General features: G+C 38.2%; 1 protein-coding gene across 1 annotated transcript in view; it reads left to right on the forward strand.

Annotated features, from left to right (window-relative positions):
- The window catches only part of LOC148372193 (telomerase protein component 1), a 24140-nt gene extending 4361 nt beyond the window's left edge, over window positions 1-19779 (forward strand). The window contains exons 2-13 of the mRNA XM_088326816.1: window positions 897-1006; window positions 3339-3511; window positions 4764-4887; window positions 4989-5110; window positions 7905-7991; window positions 10064-10153; window positions 11893-11981; window positions 14075-14288; window positions 15805-15927; window positions 16488-16653; window positions 18295-18380; window positions 18466-19779. Of these exons, the coding sequence (XP_088182942.1) occupies window positions 897-1006; window positions 3339-3511; window positions 4764-4887; window positions 4989-5110; window positions 7905-7991; window positions 10064-10153; window positions 11893-11981; window positions 14075-14288; window positions 15805-15927; window positions 16488-16653; window positions 18295-18380; window positions 18466-18551 (1470 nt within the window). The 3' untranslated portion in view covers window positions 18552-19779. The remainder of the gene's footprint in view (window positions 1-896; window positions 1007-3338; window positions 3512-4763; window positions 4888-4988; window positions 5111-7904; window positions 7992-10063; window positions 10154-11892; window positions 11982-14074; window positions 14289-15804; window positions 15928-16487; window positions 16654-18294; window positions 18381-18465) is intronic.
- Window positions 19780-19870: the final 91 nt, after the last annotated feature.

Raw genomic sequence — 19870 nt, forward strand, 5'->3', positions numbered from 1 at the left:
GGTGGAAAACGATTTTGTTCCAGAATTTTAGGTATCGCATTGTACAATTATGCAGTGCATCATTCATGTCTTTCATATTTTTGTTGAAAAATAAATCATTTGGTGATGACATTATGTCCTTTGCTTTTGTGACATATAATAGGCACTCAAATCCTCATTAAAGCATTCTATATTCTTTATTTGTCAAGTTATTCTCACTGTATAAACCATAAGGCGTGGATGTTATATTATGCAGTACAAGAGTAATAAAAACTGCTTACTTACTGCTCAAATAAAAACAAAGAGGTTAGTTATCTCACCAAGAGGCCACGTGTTTCCAAAAACTTGCAAAAAGCTGCTCTGCATAATACTAATAACTTTTTTTTCTGAAATCGAATGCATTACTGATTTTATTATAAAAATACTGAGAAATGTAAGGTATCATTATACAATATTGGTATTTTTGTTTCATTGTTGCTTTATTTTTTTGCATTGTACTGTTCACATTATTTCCAGTGACTCCATTTTCTAAATATTGTGCAATAAAAGGCATTTTAGTTGTCTTGTTGACATTGTTGTACGATATTGGTATTTTGGTTACATTGCTTCTTTTGACTTTACATTATGAAAATATGAGTTAAAATCTAGTTATGAAATGTACCTAATAATGATGTATTCATAATATATTACCCAACAATTGTTTTCCCTAATAATCAGTATTTAATTGGATGAAAAAATTATAGTAACAATTTCTAAAATAGGGCATTATTGAATTACAAATGAATTTTATTCTGACATGAACCCAAGTCTCCTTACCTAACCCCACTCCTTTGACTAATGGACCGCTCATAAACAGCCTGTGGAGGCGCCATCTCACTTCACGATTACATCCTCATCTTGTCTCGTCTCTGTCTCAGATCTCCAGGAAGGAGGAGCTCAGGAGTCGATTGGCGGAGCTTCAGCTCAGCAGCTCGCCGCAAGCCTCGGGGACCCCCGGGACCCCAGAGCTCGACATGAAAAGAGCAGCGTAAGGAAAGGGAGAGGCACGAAGGGCCCCATCTGGAGAAAAGTGTGATAATTCAAAATGTGGTCGCGTTTTGTTTTTCTGTGTGGTGACCAGTGTTGGGTGCCTTACTGAAAAAAATAATTAGTTACCATTACCAGTTACTTCATTTGAAAAGTAATAATGAACACCCAGCTGAGACACTCCATATCCATTTTGTCTATGTGCTTCAAACGACTTGAAGATTTCCTCCTCAACTGCTGAGTACTTTCCAAGACATTTTTTTCCCAAGCATGGTGTATTGCAAAAATAGTTTTACAAACTGAAATTCAGAACGTCTTTACTGTAATTTCTGTGCTTACATTTGCCCCATTGATTTCCCGTTAGTTTGTTCCCTTCGCACTGCCTACCATTACCACTGGTGACACACAACCAAATTTGTGCATTTAAGCTGACCCCCTGATTTCATTATTTTTTCTTATAGTTGTAAATATGGCTTTGATGCAAGTAGATATGGTTGGGAGAATATTAGTAAGGACAACTTATTATACTCTGTGCTTCAGACTGTGTCACGCTAACTGTATTGAGTTGTAAGCCATATACAAATGCCATGCTCTGTGACGTGATCAGCAGTGTGAGGCTAGCGGACTATGGGTTAATAAATCCATCCGCGGTTCGAGTTTTTGTCTGCACGCCGATCTCGGCCAACGAGATCTCGTTGCTTCGAGATTACGTCAGTGTTGTGGTGGTTGTCGTCGAAGGAAGGTGAAAATCAACACAAAATTGGTAATTTCTTCAGTGTCAGTAATAAGTCGAAACATAATGCAGAAAGTGATAACAACGGCAATAATTCCGGCATGAAAAAACGGTGGAGAAATTCTTCGGAAGATCGCGTAGGCAAGCAAAACAAGTGTGTCGAAGCGAACGATTCGACGAAAGAAAATAAACAAGAATACTCCTAGCAAGAAAATGACTTTTCTGCCCAAATGGACTAAATTATATTCCTGGTGACGCTATGAGGAGGATGATAATGGCTTGGACCTTAAGAAGGCATTACTACTGTGGCGGGACAGCAAACCACGAAGAATATATGAACTGAAAAATCTGAAGTGATAACTGCATTCTATTACCAATTAACTGTGATGATTAAAAGTGTATGCATATATAGGCTAATATTTCAGCAATATTGTGAACTGAAAAATCTGAAGTGATAACTGCTTTGTATTACCAATTAACTGTGATGATTAAAACTGAGTGAAAATATAGATTAATATAATTATTTCAGCAATATTATTTTGTATAATGTACAATATTGTTGTGAACTGAAAAAATCTTGAAGTGATAACTGATTTGTATTACCAATAAACTAATGATTAAAACTGCATGAATATATAGATTTATATATTTGTCGCCGATTTACAATTTCAACCTCGATAACACTTAATTTTGGGGACCCATAGATCTCTGTTGGGACCCATAGAATTTTGAGCATGCGAGTCCCCGGGACCCATCACTTTTCAGAGGTAAAATGAACACTGCTATACTATCCTCTACAATAATTCTATTTTGTATAATTCATGAATTTATTGTTTTTTACATTTATGATCGGAATAACAGCCACGAGTAAAATTTAATTGCCTCAAATGGTTCACACTAAATTTGATTCATATCGCTTGAATTTTAATACATATATATATATATATATATATATATATATATATATATATTCAAAATTAAATGATTAAAATAAAATGTAAATAGAAAATCATTCATAGGTTAATTGTATGAATATTTTTCTAATGTAATAATCGCACATCAACAATTGGAAATACATTTCAAAGACAGGTAATGATTTTAGAGAAAATGCAACATATCGTGACTAAAAAATGAAAGCAAATAAACATTGTAAGGGCGACACGGCAGGGCAGTGGTTAGCGCGTGTGTGGCATCGTTCTGATGTCAGCCTTCCTGTGCGGAGTTTGCATGTTCTCCCCGTGATTGCGTGGGTTTCCTCCCACATTCCAAAAACATGCATGTCATGGTGTCCCCTGCCCACTGCCCGAAGACAGATGGGATAGGCTCCAGCACCCCTGCGACCCTACTGAGGATAAGCGGTGCAGGTAATGGATGGATGGATAAACATTTTAAATTAGATTATTTTTCTAGACAAAGTACACGTCTCAGAAATGGCACCACGTAACGATCAGATAACCTTGTTTTATCTCTAATTTGAGGTTAATTGAATACCAGTCAAATTGAAATGAAACATTTAAAGTGTTGACCTGAAAAGACATTGTCCGCGTCTCTCGTCTTTGCGGTGTTTATAATTCTGCTCTCGTCTTGCACACTGGCACAGGGAGGACGCCCCAGAAGTCCTTCCGTCACAAACAGCCCCCAAGATCCTAAAACGCCTCAAGGAGGCCAACACAGAGCCACCAGCCCGGGAAAATGTCACATTGGCATCATGTGAAGGGCCCGATGTAGCACAAGAGGAGGCGGATCACCATGATGGGGAGCAGCTACAAGAAGGTGGGTTGGTTCAACAATTTGCCTTATTTATATTGAAGATAAAGACAATTCTTTTTTTTTTTTTTTTGCTTTTACTGTTACGGTGCAACGATTGAAAACAAATTGATTATCAATCATCAATTGTATTGTTTAGCCTAAAAGAGTCCAAAATTTAGTTAGTCAAGTCAATTTAGTACCTCTTAAAAAGGTTTCACTGGCAGATAATTTATCATCAGTATTATAATAATAAAATTAATTATAATTTATCAGTATTTTTCCGATTTTTTTAATCCGGTAAAAAAGGAAAAAACTCGATGGCTAAGTTTTGATGGTTATATATTTGACCTATTTTACTAGAAATATTTAAAACAATAAATCTCAATCAATCATTAGTTTTATTATTTAATCCACACAAGTCCGAAGTTCTACCTCTGAGGGCCACAAAAACTGTAATAATAAAATAACTCTGCAATAAAAACTAAAAACTACTAATCAAAATTTGAGCTTTTTTTCCCATTTTTCTAAAAATATATTCCTTAAAATACATCCTAAAATTATCATAATATTCAAAAGAATTTGAACAAAAAAACAAAATATCGATATTTTACTTATTTATATTAAACAATATGAACTTAATATTAAAAATATTTATTCAATTATGTATTAAAAAAACTATTTTCCTAACTGGACTTTTTGAAGTGCGTTTATTTCTATTTAAAACTTTTAAAAAAGAAATAGAATACCAAATACACCCAATTCGTATTTTTTCCTATTTGGTTTTATTCCCATTTTCTATAAATATTAATTAAAATCAGTTTTAAAATCATTGGAATACTCAAAAAATTGTCATATAATAATGTAAAATACGACTTAAAACAAAGAATATTTTGATTATTTTATGATTGAAAAATATGAAATAAAATAACAATAAAATATACAATATAATTTGGATTTGTGTAAAAAGAAATTAATAATGAACTAAATACACTCAAATCTGTGTAGTTTTGTTTTGAAAGAGAATCTAGCTTTTTATAAGCTTAGTGACGAATTTTATGGATAGAACAAATAAATTAAATACATGTTGTCACTTTCATATTTTCAATATTTGGATATCTTGAAAAAACCTGTACAGGTGTTTTAAAAACATTTTTGGAAGCAAGTACGATTTCTAGTAAATTATTCGGGCCACTGAAATGTAGTTGTTGGGCTAAAGATGGCCCCCAAGGCCTTAGTTTTAAAACCAGTGTTTGCTAGAAAACCGTTCCTTTCCCAGATTCGGACCTAACGTGCCAGAAAAGATGTTGGCAGAAGGCAAAGTTTCGCTTAAGAATGCTGGAGGGCCACAATGACATCATCACCTGCGTGCTCGCTGTCGACAACATGGTGATTTCCGGCAGGTATTATTTAAAGATTACCTGTGATGTTTATTGCATCGCATAACCTCGAGTCGGCGGGTTTAACGGAACTTCATTTTCATCTGTTTTTTTTTTTACCCAAGCCGCGACACGACAGTGAAAGTGTGGCACGTTCCTACGGCAACAGGGCAAAAGAACCTGGGGGGTCACACTGGCGGTGTCACCTGCCTGTCCGCACCTTCTGTCGAGTACTGCAAAAAGTTAGGTGAGGGCTTTTATTAGTAGTTTCATGACGTAGGGTTCATACACATTTTTTCATGGCCAAATTCAAGCACTTTAACGACTTTCCGAGACGATTTTCCAATATCTCCAGTACCATTAAAATAAACAGTCCAGTATGAATCTAGTATTTTGCAGAGCCACAAAAAGAAAGTGCCATGAAAAAGTATTAGCTCCCTTCCCAAATTCTGTCTTTCTTTGCATATTTATCACTTACACAGGTTTTAGATCATCAAATCAATTTAAATATCACACATAGAAGACACAATGAAATACAAAATGCAGTTTTTAAATGTTTTAAGGCACAAAAGATATAGGCCTTTCTGGCCCTATGTGGAAAAAGTGATTTCTCTCCTTGTAAATCACAGTAACTGACTAATTACAGTTTTGCTTAGTTCAATTCCACACACCACACCCAAAGTTAATTCCCACCACTTGTGTTGAATCAAGAAATCCCTTATATTAAATCTTTTAGATAAAGTAAAGTAGGCGACAAAATCTCAACACAATTGACATAGTACGACTCAAAGAAATACCAGAAGAAATTAGGGGGGGGGAGATTTGTACACGTTTATTGTTTTATATTCTTTATCATTTATCCATTATCTACCATCAGTCAATTCATTATACACTTCAAAGCCAATAGGCCAAGACCCCTGCTTTCAGCCAAGGGGCTGAGTCAAGGTCCCAGCCAAAGGGCCAAGAAGCTATCAGTGCAAATGCACCGTTCCCGGAGGTACTGCAATACCGGTCCAATACTTGGAGTGGACAGAGCAAGCTATTGTTCCATCTCCACTTACCGGCACAGTCCAAAAGTCACAGTCAGCAAATGGTAAGCAAATGATACCGGTACTTATCATTTGATGCAGACCTGCAGAGTCGGTGTGCCTGTTGAAAGTAATCCAAGGAAAGAAAAGTGTATATTTCCAAAGGTAAGGGTGGGAAAAATATATATCCACTATTGTCTCCCGCGTTCACAAACACTCACCTTTACCCGTCCCCAGTTCCCATCAGCCCGCGTTTGCTCCGCCCTTTCTTTCTTATTCGCCCGTGAAAATCAGCATAAGTGTCTCAAATAAATACAAATAAATACATTACAAAAATATACAGTTGCAAATACATATTATACATGGTTACACATATTTACAAAGAAAGACGGTACACAGAGAGAGTTTTCAAAGCTTTAATAATTATAATAATAATATAATTTTCATCCCAAACCGTGCCTTTGAAAGGTACCAACACGCTACTATGAACACGCTCGCAACGCATCAAACGTATCTTTTAAAAAAAGCATACCGTAATTGTTTAGTGGCCCGGTATTGCAGTACCTCCTTGAACGGTGCATTTGCATTGTTTGTACTGTGTTGGTAAGAGTGATTTTTGGACTGTATCGGTGAAACAAAGTTACGCCCTTAGGCTAGGACCTTGACTCAGCCTCTTGGCTGGGAGCAAGTGTCTCGGCCTTTTGGCTTTGAAGTGTATCATGATTTGACTGATGATAGGTAATGGATGATTGACAAAGAACATAGAACAATAAACCTATACAAAATCTCCCCCTCACGGTATGCCGTCCTCATCTTCCTCCCTAAAACTGTTGCTATCAAAGGCGTCTTTCTCGCCATCTGGAAGAACCTTTGTCATATAGACAGTTTCTGCATAAACTAAGAAGTTGAACTCTTCCTCGACGCACGTGTTACACCGGTCTAAATCATAAGCGGCCGTTGGAAAAAATTACACAAATTGGCCGCTTCACTGGATAAGCAGCAGGGCTGAACATATGGGGAAAAAAGTAGTGGCTTATAATCCGAAATTTACGGTAAGCCCAAATAGGTTTTTGATTTTTTTTTGTGCCTTTATAAATGAAATCAACATTTCAAACTGCCTTTTGTATTTCCTTGGGTTGTCTCAAACTGGTTTGATGATATGAAACCTTTGTGAGTGATAAATATGCAAAAGACAGAAATCAGGAAGGGGGCAAATTCTTTTTCATGCCATTGTATCTGAGATGTATATATACAATTTTTCATGTTTTTTTTAGATCTTGATTAAATCAAAATATATTTATATATATTTAGACAAAAATCTAAAATGGGTAAAAATGAGTAATATGAAGCTTACACTTTCAGTTAAGCTTTGGGAAACGCCACATTCATTTTTGCATGGCCTACAATAAAATGTCCATATTTGATATATAATCCTTGTACTAATACACATTTCAGAGGGCCATTCCTTGGTGTAGCATGCACCGGAACTCTTGGGCGCGACGAGCAGGAGGTGATGACGTTTAATATGACAATGCTGTACAAACTAATGCCAGCTGCAGTTAATTATGAGGAAATAAGAAATGCAATGGCAAAGCGAAACCACCAAAGAGCAGCTGTTAGCATTATTTTTAATCAATTTCAAGCACCTCATCCAAAACTCAACCACTTTTCATTCTTTAAAACAATTGGATTATCCTTTTTTTCTAAACCTGCCAACTCTAACCCATTTCAGCATCAAAGGTTATGACAACTCTTGAAGGTGAAGCCAAAACTTTTCTCCTTCTGTAATCGGTCTTTCTATGCACTAACACGAGTAGGAATTTGTTAATTTTTGAAGCGGTTGGTGGCATCTGGTCCAGGGAGAAATCGGTCTCTAGTGTCAGTCCCACTGACTGAGTGCACTTGAAGTGGCACACTCAATACGTCTGCTCTATTCCCTCCTTCCCACACAAGCATAAATAAAAGACGTATTTACAGTTATCTAATCCCTCCTATCGATTGTCTCTACTGCAGCTCGCTTGCTGTCACTGTCCTCCGACGAGAGGTTTGTTTTGAGCGGCTCGGCCGACTGCAATGTCAAGATTTGGGCCTTGGGAGTGGGTAAGTTGTTGTTGCACAAATTGAGGGAAAATATTAGTTAGTTTGATTTCTTGACGCCTGGGATTTTTTTTTAAATAGGTGAAAAGACGTCTTTGGCCTTGAGTGTGTCAAGTCAGGATTCAGCACCACCAATTTTAGAATAAATATTTTGTATGCAGCCTCAATGGTCCTAATACAAAATTGTAATGAGTATTGTGTTCATGGAAAATTACTTTAACTTTAAAAAAAAAAACATCTGTTTTTTTTATCAATCATAGCAATCAGCTATTATGCTGCTTGCGTTGACTGAAAAATGACATCACACGCTGCAAAAAACAAACTTTTTTGTTACACTAGCCGTTAATTTTGTTTATTTAAGCACTATTTTCTTATTTATTTTAGCTTGTTTTCTAGTGAAATAATAACAAGAATTAAAGGGATTTAATATAAAATACGGCAGAATTTTGCTTTTTTAAGATTGGTCCCCTTCTCAAAGTTTCCCCATTTTCCTCATGTTGAGGTTTTTGAGTTTTTCCTTGCCTTCATGTAGGTTTTAGATCAGGGAATGGTGTAATAATAGTCTATGGTCTGTGCAGCCCTTTGAGACTCCTTGTGATTAAGGACATCACAAATAAACATGACTTAACTTGCATAAAAAAACATTGAAACCAGTAAACTATGGCATTTTAACGATGTAAATTTTGCTAGGGATAGATATACAAAATCCTTTATGAATTTGCAACAATTTTACACATTAAAGAGACCCTACAGTTCATGGGTGTCCAACTCATTTAAGCCCAGGAGGCTCATTGTAGAAAAAAAAAACATTCGTACAAGGGGCCAGACTAGTAAAAAAAAGGGCATTAAAAGTGCCTTAGCTGGAGAGCTGGGTGTCTTTTTGGAGGCTCACAATTAAATTCTAATTCAATGATGTAAGATATGATTATCAAACGATTATTGAGGGGATTTTTCCTCAATATTTTTCCTTTACTAAAATGTTATCACTAATAGTGTTTTTTGGACTGTGCATTTGTAAATAAAATAAAATTTAAAAAAGCAAGACAACAATTGAATTCATTTCCCCTTATTTAACTCAAGGAAACTCATGAAGAGTGGGATGTGACAAAATAGCATACAAACTACAATTTGGACAATTATATCAATGATTTAAAATTCTTACTGCTTTTCATTCATATTTTTTTATGAAAATGTTTGCCTCAATATGGGGAATTTGCTGTTTGGTTTCATATCTATTATAGTGAGGATTTTTTTAATTTATTAATTGTATTACCCTAAAGAGCACGTTTATGACTATCATTGTAGGAAAAAGAACATCATGAATGGTCTCCTCAATGTTCTCTGGTTGATTAATGGTATTTAGTAAATACAGCTAGTGGTGTCTGACTTTGTCGACATTCAGTGGACACATTTAAAACTGTGAGTCATTGATGCTCATGTTTCTATTGTGCTTCTCTCGGCATTATCTTATGAAATGAAATGAAATGATCTGCATTTATATAGCGCTTTTCAAGTCAATGACTTCCCAGAGCGCTTTACAATGTGCTCCACATTTCCCAATAGCGGCCTTGCAGCCATGTAAGGCGCTAACCTGCTTATTGGGGGTATTAGGGGTTCAGTGTCTTACCCAAGGACACTTCGACATGTACCACGGACGAGCCGGGATTCGAACTGGGATCCCTTGATCCCAAGACGAGCGCTCTACCTCCTGAGCTACTGCCGCCCCTATAAAAAGATATAGTAGGCCAAATTTGGCCTGCAGACCATGAGTTTGACACATGTGCTTCAGTCGAATATTGTCCTTTCTCCATATAGGCTTGTCATCCTTAAAGGAGGAGTCTTGCTCAAACCACTCAACCTTTGCCTTAGGGGAGCAATTGTATTTTGTCATCAGGGATAAGAGTTGGAGTTAGCTGGCTGTGATCTCTTTTTTTGTGTTGTCGCTTTTCAGTTGACCGCAAGTGTTAAAATGCTCTGCACAGAATTTCCTTTGTGTGACACTGAAAACACTAGTTTTTGAGCAGTGGTCCGTGTCTTGGCAATTAATCCGCCCCTTGCCGATTCCTCCCACGCAGGCCAATGTGTGAAGTCCATCTACACGTTCAACGCGGTGACGGCACTCTGTTTTGCTGCTGAGGGTGACGGCTACATCCTCACCGGATCAGGTATAACAAACGTCTGCCAATTAACGTAAAGCGGGGAAACTTGGTAAACAGTGCCGTGAAATAGTATTTCGCCCCCTTCCTGATTTCTGTGTTTTTTACATGTTCATTAAACACAAAGGTTACAAGTCATCAAACCAATTTTAATATCACACAGAGACAACCTAAGGAAACACTAAAGGAAGGTTTGAAATGTTGATTCCTTTTATTAAGGCACAAAAATAATCAAAACCTATCTGGCCCCATGTGAAAAAGTAATTGCCCACTGAACCGAATAGTGAGTTGGGCCATCTTTGGCAGCGATAACAGAAATCAAACCATTACGATAATTGGTAATGTGCCTTTTACAACTTTGTGGAAGAATTTTGGCCCACTTTTTTTTTTTTTTTTTGCAAAATTGTTTCAAATCTGCAATATTGGAGTTTTTTAAGCACAAATTGTCTGTTTTAGGTCACACCACAGCAACTCAAATGGATTAAAATCCGGACTTTGACTTGGCCACTCCAGAATCTTCATTTTATTGTTGTTTTAAGCCATCCAGAGATGTACATGCTTGTGTGTTTCGGATCGTTATCCTGCTACATGATCGAAATTTTTTGAGTTAGAGGGCACAAACTGATGGCCTGATGTTCTCCTTCAGGATCTTCTGGTAAACACCAGAATTCAACCACAGCAAGTTGTCTTGGCCATTTTTTCGACCGATGTAGCAGGCTCCACAGCTTCATAAATATTAAAATTTTAATTCATCATTCCACAGAATGTTTCTCTAAGTCTTGAGGTTAATCAAGATGCTTTTTGAAAAATTTGTGAGACGTCTCTTTGTGTTCTTTTGTGATAACACTGAATTTTGCCTGGGAATTCTCCCACAGATGCCATTTTTGGCTAGTGTCTTTTTTATGGTTGAGTCACTCACTTACCTTAACCGAAGCCAGCAAGTCCTGCAGTTCTTTTGATATTTTTCAAGGTTCTTTTGTGACCTCGTGGATGAGCCGTCGTCGCACTCTTGTAGGAACCATAGTTGGTAGATGACTCCTGGTTAGGTTAGCCACTGTTTCCAGTTTTCTCCATTTATGGATAATGGCTCGGTGGCCTTGGGGGTATGGCGCCGGCCCCGAGACTGGGAGGTTGTGGTTCAAGCCTCGGCCGAGTCATACCTAAGACATTGGTACCCGTTGCCTCCCTGCTTGGCGTTCAGCATTAGGGGTTGGAATTGGGGGGTTTGGATTGCGGCATCTCAATTGTGTTCTTGAGATTTTGTAGCCCACGTCACTTTGTCTACCAGATTAAATTTTTTATTGATTTATTGATTCAACAACAAGTGGTGCCAATCAATTTTGGGTGTGGTCTGTCAAATTGAACTAAGCTTTCCCAAAACTGAGGTTTGTCACAGTTACTTTGCAATTTAACAAGGGGGGGGCAATTACTTTTTCAAATAGGGCCAGATAGGCCTAGGTTTTTTTTGTGTCTGAAAAAATAGGATCAACATTTCAAAACCTTAGTATTTTGTATTTTCTTGGGTTGTCCCTCTGTGATATCAAAAATGTTTGATGATCTGAAACCTTTGTGAGTGTTAAATGTGCAAAAAACCCACAGAATTCATGAAAGGGGGAAATACTTTCACAGCTTTGTAGGCTCCGGACACCCGGGGGGCTCAGGTGCGCTGGCCTCCAGTAGCACTAATAGCAGCTGCGTGCCTGTCGCCCGGCATTAGCCCAACACTCCGTCACACGTTGTCTCTGCAGATGGGGGCAAGGTTCAATCCTGGGGATGGCGCTCTCTGGATAACTGCCAATCGATCAACGCGCACAGGGAAGCGGTCACCTCCATTCAGGTGAGCGGCTCTGTCGCCATAGCGACAGACTGGGGTAGAGTCACATGGCCTCATGGGGAGACGCCTTGTACTGGGAGTCTATTGTTTGATTTGGTGACCGCATGGTTGAATACAGGAAGGATATTTAAATGGAATCTGAAGGTATGAACTTTTTATTTAGTTTTTTGGGTGCTGCGCCTCATTTTGAAAGCATCGTGGTCTCCTAGGGCAGGGTGGAGAGAGAGGGAGAGAGAGAGAAAGAGAGAGAAAGAGTCAGAAATTTAGAGGGAACAATAAATGAAATGAGGAAAAAAAGATTAATTATGGAGAGAGAGAAGGATTTGGAGGAAGAAAAAAGTGTGAAAGAGAGAATTTGTGTTGGCGGGAGAGAGGAATTGGGGAAGGAAAAAAAGATTTAGAGGGGGGAAAAGAAAGGAAGAGGGGATGGATGGAGGACATAAGAGAGAAATGGAGAGAGGGGAAGATAAAGGAAGAGGAGGTGTGAATGGAGGGAGGGAGTGCAATGGGGGAAGGATAAATTGAGATAGATAGAGATGGAGAGGGGTAGATAAAGGGACCGAGATGAATAGATAAAGGGAGATAGATGGCGAGGGAGAAAGAGTTAGAGAGATGGGGAGAGACAGAGGGAGTGATGAAGGAATAATGGAGATGAGGGCGTGTGAAGGGAGAGAAAAAGAGTGAGTGTGAGGGAAAAAGAGACATGGGAGGGAGAAATTAAGACGGCAGAGAGGTACATAGAGGGAGGTACAGAGAAAAGGATGAAGGGAGAGGGAAGTAGAGAGACATAATGGAGGAATTCAGGCAGGAAGGCAGAGAAAGTAAAGGAGAGCGAGATGGGGAAGGGTAAAATTGAGATGGAGAGAGACATGGAAAGAGGGGCAGATAGAGAGAAAGAAATAGACAAATGAAGATAGATGGCGAGAGAGAGAGAGAGAGAGAGACAAAGGTATAGATCTGGGCAAAGAGACAAAAAAATGTCAAAATAGATACATGGAAAAAAGGGCGGGGTTAAGGGATAGGAAAAAAGAAAGGCAGAGGGATAACAGGTAAGGGAGAGAGAGATGGGAAGGAAGAAATTAAGATGAGAGAGATGGAAGGGTCGGTAAAGGGAGGGGGAGAGAGAAAATGACGAAGGAAGAGATGTGGAGGAAGAGAGTATAAGGTAGCAAGATTGAGAGAGAGAGACTAAGATGGAGAGAGAGGAAAGTGGATGGAGAGAAAGGGAGGGACATGGAGGAATGTAGGGGGAGATGGAGGAATGGAAATAGAAAGGATGGAGAGTGAGATGAAAGAGGAAGAAATTGGGATGGATAGAAGGGTAGTTAGAAGGAGAGAAGTAAAAATGGATGAAGGGAGAGAGAGAGAGATAAGAAGGTACAAGGGAAGAGAAGGAAAGAAAGGCAGAGAGATATAGAGGATATGGGAGGGAGAGCTCAAAGGGTAGATGTAAGGAGAAAAAGGATGTAGGGACAGGGAGAGATGCAGAGAGACTGGTTTGCAGGCTGGGGGCGTCGTTGATGTCATGCACTTTCCGGACATTTTCAACATCTTTTCTAATGTTTACTATTATGTGTACAGTAATGCTAATTGTAATTCACCCTGGTCAATCCTGGAAGGGGGATTACCACATGTGAGGTCCTTTCTCAAGGTTTCTCTTTTCTCTTCACACTGAGGTTTTTGAGTTGTTCCTTGCCCCATGCTGGTTTAAGATCAGGTAATTGTGTAATTTTGTAATTGTAATCCTGTGCAGTCCTTTGAGACATTTTTGTGATTAAGGGCTATATAAATAAATGTGACTAGAAACAGATGAAGGGAGCGAAAGAAATCTATAGTAAAGGATGGAAAGGATCTATAGTAAAGGATGGAAAGGATTGAGTTTATTAAAATGATCTCTAAGTGCAATAACTTGTTTTTTATTGATGTATTATTTTTAAATGGTAGTTAAGATTAGACACGTTACTCATAGTCGAAGATAGCCATCCCAACATAACTTGACTCGTCTTTGATCCATCCCTCTTCAGTAGTGTGAAAAAGAAAGAATTATAGGCATTTCCAAAACACACATCACCATGGCAACTGTGTCCCACCCACAGGCCCAAGGACCGCTGGTGTTTATTGGCTCGGCTGACGGAGGGGTATCGGTGTGGGAGAATCGCCGCAGCGATCGAGACCCCTTGAGGCTGCTGCACAACTGGAGCGGGGAAGTGACGGGCTGCGGGGGGGCCCCACTGGCCCTCAGCCCACGGGGGGACCGAGTGATGATCGCCTACGGCCGGCCCTGGATCAAGATCCTGCACTGGACTACTGGTGGGTGCTCAGAAACTATTTTCAGTGGGAATGTATTGAAAGGCTGGATATTGGCAGTACACAAAATCTAAAGTCACTTTGAATATTATTAGGAATTAAGTTGCATATTAGATAGATAGATAGATAGATAGATACTTTATTCATCCCCGAAGGGAAATTCACTTTTCCAGCAGCATCCCTAAGCTGAGAACAATCGAAAATAACTGAGAACAATCGAAAATAACACGGGAGCTGCTGGAGTGGCTGCCATTCGTGACGGCGCCGGAGAAACGGTTCAATTTGAATCATGTACAAACAAACAAACAATTGAATCATGTACAAGAAACGATTCAATCTGAATCATGTACAAACAAACAAACAAACAATTGAATCATGTACAACAAACAAACAAAATATTTATGTTTCAATAAGTGGAGTGTTACTGTCATGTGTCATTTTTATGTATTTGAATTGCAGAAAAAAAAGAAAAGAAATGTAAATATGTCTTTTCACACATCAACAATTCAGAAATATTTGATATAGTGAAACACATTTAGTGCCAGGGACGGTTATAGACGTCCAAAATCCGTTTTAACTAACTGGCTGTGAAAAATTATGGCACAGTTTTTAAGAGAAATTACAATATTTGAATTTTTTATCAGCTAAAACCTGAAACACCCGATGGCCCTGGGAGAGTCGATGATGATGTGTCCATGTTGCATCTTAAGATGTATCGTTTAGCAATATTCCCTTTTAGGAAAAATATATTTATTTCTATTTATTCTTATTTTTTAAGCAATCACAGCTCAAGGAAATGTATAAGAAAATTTTAGGATGTGATAAGTATGATTTTTGTAAAGAAACAAGTTATCAAGGAAATGGTTGGGCTAAGTAATGATGAGAATGAAAATTAAAGAAAAAGTTCCAAATTGTATGTAATGATGAAGTCAACTATAGCCATCAGAAGAAAAAAAATAAAATGAGTTGTGAATAAATGTGGGCGGTTTCATTTTATAATGTAAAAAATAATATTCAGAACTATCACAGGTGTAAAATTGTGATTAAACAAAAATATGAAGAAAGGAGACATAAATTTGAATGAAATAGCATTATAAATCAGATATAAGGTAAGGAGAATTTTGTAAACGTACAATTATTTCTAGAAAAAAGGTCAGAAAAACAGTAATGAGAATAATATTTTATTAAAGCATCATAAAAGTAAAAGAGTTGGGAAGAGTTGAAAAATATAAATAAAATATTGGGAAGTGGAGGTGGGGGTTGTGCTTTTGTGTTGGTGAAAAGAAAGTAAGAGTATATTTTATAGTGAATACAGATGCACTCTAGTGTAGACACATTTAGAAAGTATTATGACTTGATTTTGTTGTGGGCAACTTGGAAAATTACTTTTAAGAGTTGACATTTCGTAACTGTTAACCTGTTTCCCCCCTGTTTTTAATATGACCACTGGGGGGCGACAACCAAGACAACGTATAGGACTTGATAGTATTTTAATGCGTATCTGTCCAATGACCAACAGGAAGCATATCCAAAATGACCAATCACGGCAGCCTCACCGGGGTGACAGATATCTTGCACCAAACTGCCGGCCTTCTGATTGGCTCCAGCTACGATGTGGCCAATGGCGAGAGTGCACTCAATTGTGAGTATTGCAGGACAAAGACACTACTGTATTTTCTGAACTATATGGCACACTCAAAAACCCCAAATTGGCCAAAAACTTTAACAGGCGCCTTATAATGCGACAAATGGAAATTTATTCCAGTGTATTACCATATTTATGCGATTATTATTGTATTCATCACTGACCACAATTGTATAACAATAGTGACAACGGGGATCGAATCCACATAGCGGCGAATAGAGCGCAGACACCTAAACACACCGCCACTAGGGGCAAAGATGGCATAGGAAGAGGAAACCGGTCTTATCTAATTATCACACATTTTTTTTGTCATGGTACCAGGTCCAAATGTTAGATTTAAAATGAGTATAATATGTTGTTTCAATTTTTTTCTTTGCTCAAACTAAGCATGGTAAGTGACAAATGTTGTTGAATATGCAGAGCCATGCGCTTGTATCTTTCAGGACAGCCAAATGACTTCCCACAACATCTTATATGTTTTAATGTGGAAAATATGGTAATTTCCAAAACTAACTTTTTTTGTTTTTTTTTGCATGATTGTTTCCCCGCCTTTTTAGTGTTCTCCCTTCCTCAGTGTTGCTACTTAACCTCGCTGACCCGCCCCCAAGCTCCCAGAATTCTTTGCTTCGCAGCTTGGACCACCGGGAGCGGCGACCACCGCTGGGTTAGCGGCGGGCGCGACCTCGTGGTGTGGGAACAACTTCCTTCTACTGGGAAGCACAAGTATGTCAACCCCTCTTCTCTAAAAAAATCTTCAGTTCACTCTGGTCAATGATATTCTCTCATTTGCATATTCATTTTTTTTTCACCGTCGCATTACTAATTGCATTTGTTTAATGGGACATGTGAGGGTCTCCCGAGTGTAAACCCCCCCACCCTCCAACTGTCAAGTGTGAAATTAAAGCACCGAGTTTTCTTTTTGCAAACTTCTCCCCTGACAAACTAGGAAAAATTAAAGTTTGTTCAGGCTTGATTTGACAGCTGGATGGGTAAAGAAGTGTTTTTGACCACGCCCAATGGGAGATGCTCACAAAAATGCGGATACAGCGGTACCCTCACTTACGAGTTGAATTGGTTCCAGCAGTGATGGTGTATAATTAAACCGTTTTAAATCGAAACACGTTTTACCATTGAAATGAATTGAAACAGAATAAATTAGTTCCAACGTCTTCAAATGCAACCAAACCTCGATTAAATCAACTGGACCTGCCCCGTAGGTACACTAATGTTCAAGCATTGTTCATAAATACACCACATGGTATAAATAAAAAAAGAAATAAGGCTAAATAAATGCAAATTGTGAAGTTATTGTACAGTACAAAGCTTTATTAGCCAAGAAAACTAAAATAACAACCGAATGAAAATGCCAAAATGTAAAAAGTCAGATTAATATCTTTGCACGCTTTTCCAGTCATTGTGCCAGTTTGGTCGCTGGACGCATAAAAATAACAATCCAGCGATTGTTGTTTCTGTCTAAATCTCGTAATGTTTTCAGACAGCTTTCATCAAACATCTTCATCCTCTTTTGGCCTTATCCTGTCTTTTGGTGACAAAAGCCTGCAGTTATTCCCAGCAAGCGAACGCTTCTCTAATTTCTCCTGTCAAAAATGTGATCGTGTCCCCAGCGAGCTCTTTTTCTTGTCACCAAATCATAAGAAGCTTTTCCAAATCTTCATTTATTATTATCAGCCGACTTTCATATTTGCGATAATATTTTGCCTTTTTTCCCGTAAGTGGACTCCTGGCTCTCTTTTTCTCCCCTCTTTTTGCAGGACCCATGGCTGGAAACATAACCAATGCGTAATGGAAAAAATGAACTGAGCCCTGGTGGCTAAATGGACTAAACCATTTGACAATTTAATGCAGGGGGTCGCAAGGGTCTCACCTATCTGATAAACCACGATGACTCTTTTGGTGCGTTCCTTCCTCGAACCTTGAGTGGTCGCGTCATTGACCTCGGATATCGAAAAACTGATCGTATAACAAGAGAGATTTATATAGCGCTTTTCAAGTCACTGAAGACTTCCCAAAGCACTTTACAATGCACTTCACACTTACCAATTGGTCTTAAATTTGATTTCAAAAGTAATTTAAATAAGTCTTGAAAAGTGTTAAATTTAACTTGTCTTAAGCTGTAGGGACCTTGTTTAAGAAACATGCTACATGATTTAATTAGACTCTGATATGGTCACTACAAAAAAAAAAAAAAACGTCAAGCTTTCACTTCTTTAGGCATCAACGTAGAATTGCCATATGACAAGATTTCCCACCTTTGGGTCTGGAGGAGTTAAATATTGAGGACACGAAACATGTGACTAAAAATAAACAGATCGTCCCAAAGAAATGTAATTTTCCGTCTTGCAGGGGCGACATCAGCGCCAAAAGAGACGCCCGATTAGAATCGCAGCTGGAATCGGAGGGGGACACGGAAGACGACGACGAGACGGACGGTAAAAAAAAGACGCACGATTCGAGAGTTAATTTTGGATCACGCATGTCGTGACAAAATTCTCTTGGCCTCCTTGTTAAATTAAGAACATCTTGATGATGAAGACCAAGACGAAAGAGATGGAGACGACGCCGGGTCTGCCGGTTCCTGGTTACGGTGCAGCCTGCAGTGACGCCCTTGAAGCCATTTTATTTTGTTGATTTTTGGATGGAAGGGGTCCTTTTAATAGCTGAATAAATATTTGACTTTTGAGCATTAAGAGAAAAAATAGCGCAGGTGTGTATGATATACCCTGGAGATCAACTAGAGAACAACTTGTAAAAAAAAATTAAAAAAAATTGAAATAGTACGGTCCTCACAATTAAAATACATTTTATTGTGTCTATATCATGGATTTGAAAGACTTTTTTCACAAAATGACTAAAGGCATTTCACAAAAAAATGTATTTATTTTTTCTCACACTGATCAAAATTAGAGAACGACAATGACTTTAGCATGGGAAAAAAAATCAGAAGGTTACAACAGTTAGCAAAGGTGTGAGTTTGATCCATTCTTCTTCCAGCCTCCTCCACAGGTCGGTGATTGTAGTGGGTTTCTTGACCATAAGTTTGTTACCAAAGAATTTTCCAGAGGTTCTCTATTGGGTTGAGATCAGGACTCTTGACAGGCCATGCCATTAATTTAATGTCTTCACCTTGAAGGAAATTCTTAACCTGTTTTGCTGTGTGACATGGAGCATTGTCCTGCATGAATACTGCGTTCCTTGCAGTAGAAGTGCTGTGGTTAATCAATCTTATTAACGAGTATCAAATTAATTGCCAGTGATTTTTCATCAATTATTAAAAAACCTTTAGGATTAAAATTTCTCAATTGTACATAGCTTGAGATAATTATCAGTTTATGTGTTAAATATTTTTACTTTTGACATGACGGGCACCAAGCTGTACTGTACATGAATTGCGACGTTAAACCTTCAAAGTTTTGTTTGCTTATTTTACATCATGACTGTTGCTGAAAATGTATCGTTTGTTTCGAACAAAATAATTTATATTTGAACCTCAGAACTTGCAACTCGCTTTTTTTTTTTTTAATTACTGTGCCCAAAAAGTACATACATTGTCATTAAGACATTAGATGCTATGGTTGGCTATTGACATCAACCCTGCATGTCAAGTCATCTTTGTTTTTTACACTGTAACTCTGATGAATGGAATATTAAACTAATGGATTCAGAATCATATTCCGTATTTGACCCTGGGGACTTTGCGTTTCGGCTTCGTGTGTTTGCGTCCTCTGTAAATATTATTTCAAATAAATCTGTCACAAACTAGCATCTTTTTTTATCTGGCTTAACCTGCCCCACCACTCCCCCCAACTGTGGCGACCTATGCAAATGAGTGTAAATTCAATTACACCCAATCTCCTTTGTGCTTTGTTTCCCCTTTAAAGCTGTTATTATAATACTTTTTTGTGGGACGCCTTCCCCGACC

This window comes from Urocampus carinirostris, chromosome 2 (assembly GCF_059441175.1).
Source record: "Urocampus carinirostris isolate Australia breed hairy pipefish chromosome 2, RoL_Ucar_1.0, whole genome shotgun sequence".
In the NCBI taxonomy this organism is placed as follows: domain Eukaryota; kingdom Metazoa; phylum Chordata; class Actinopteri; order Syngnathiformes; family Syngnathidae; genus Urocampus; species Urocampus carinirostris.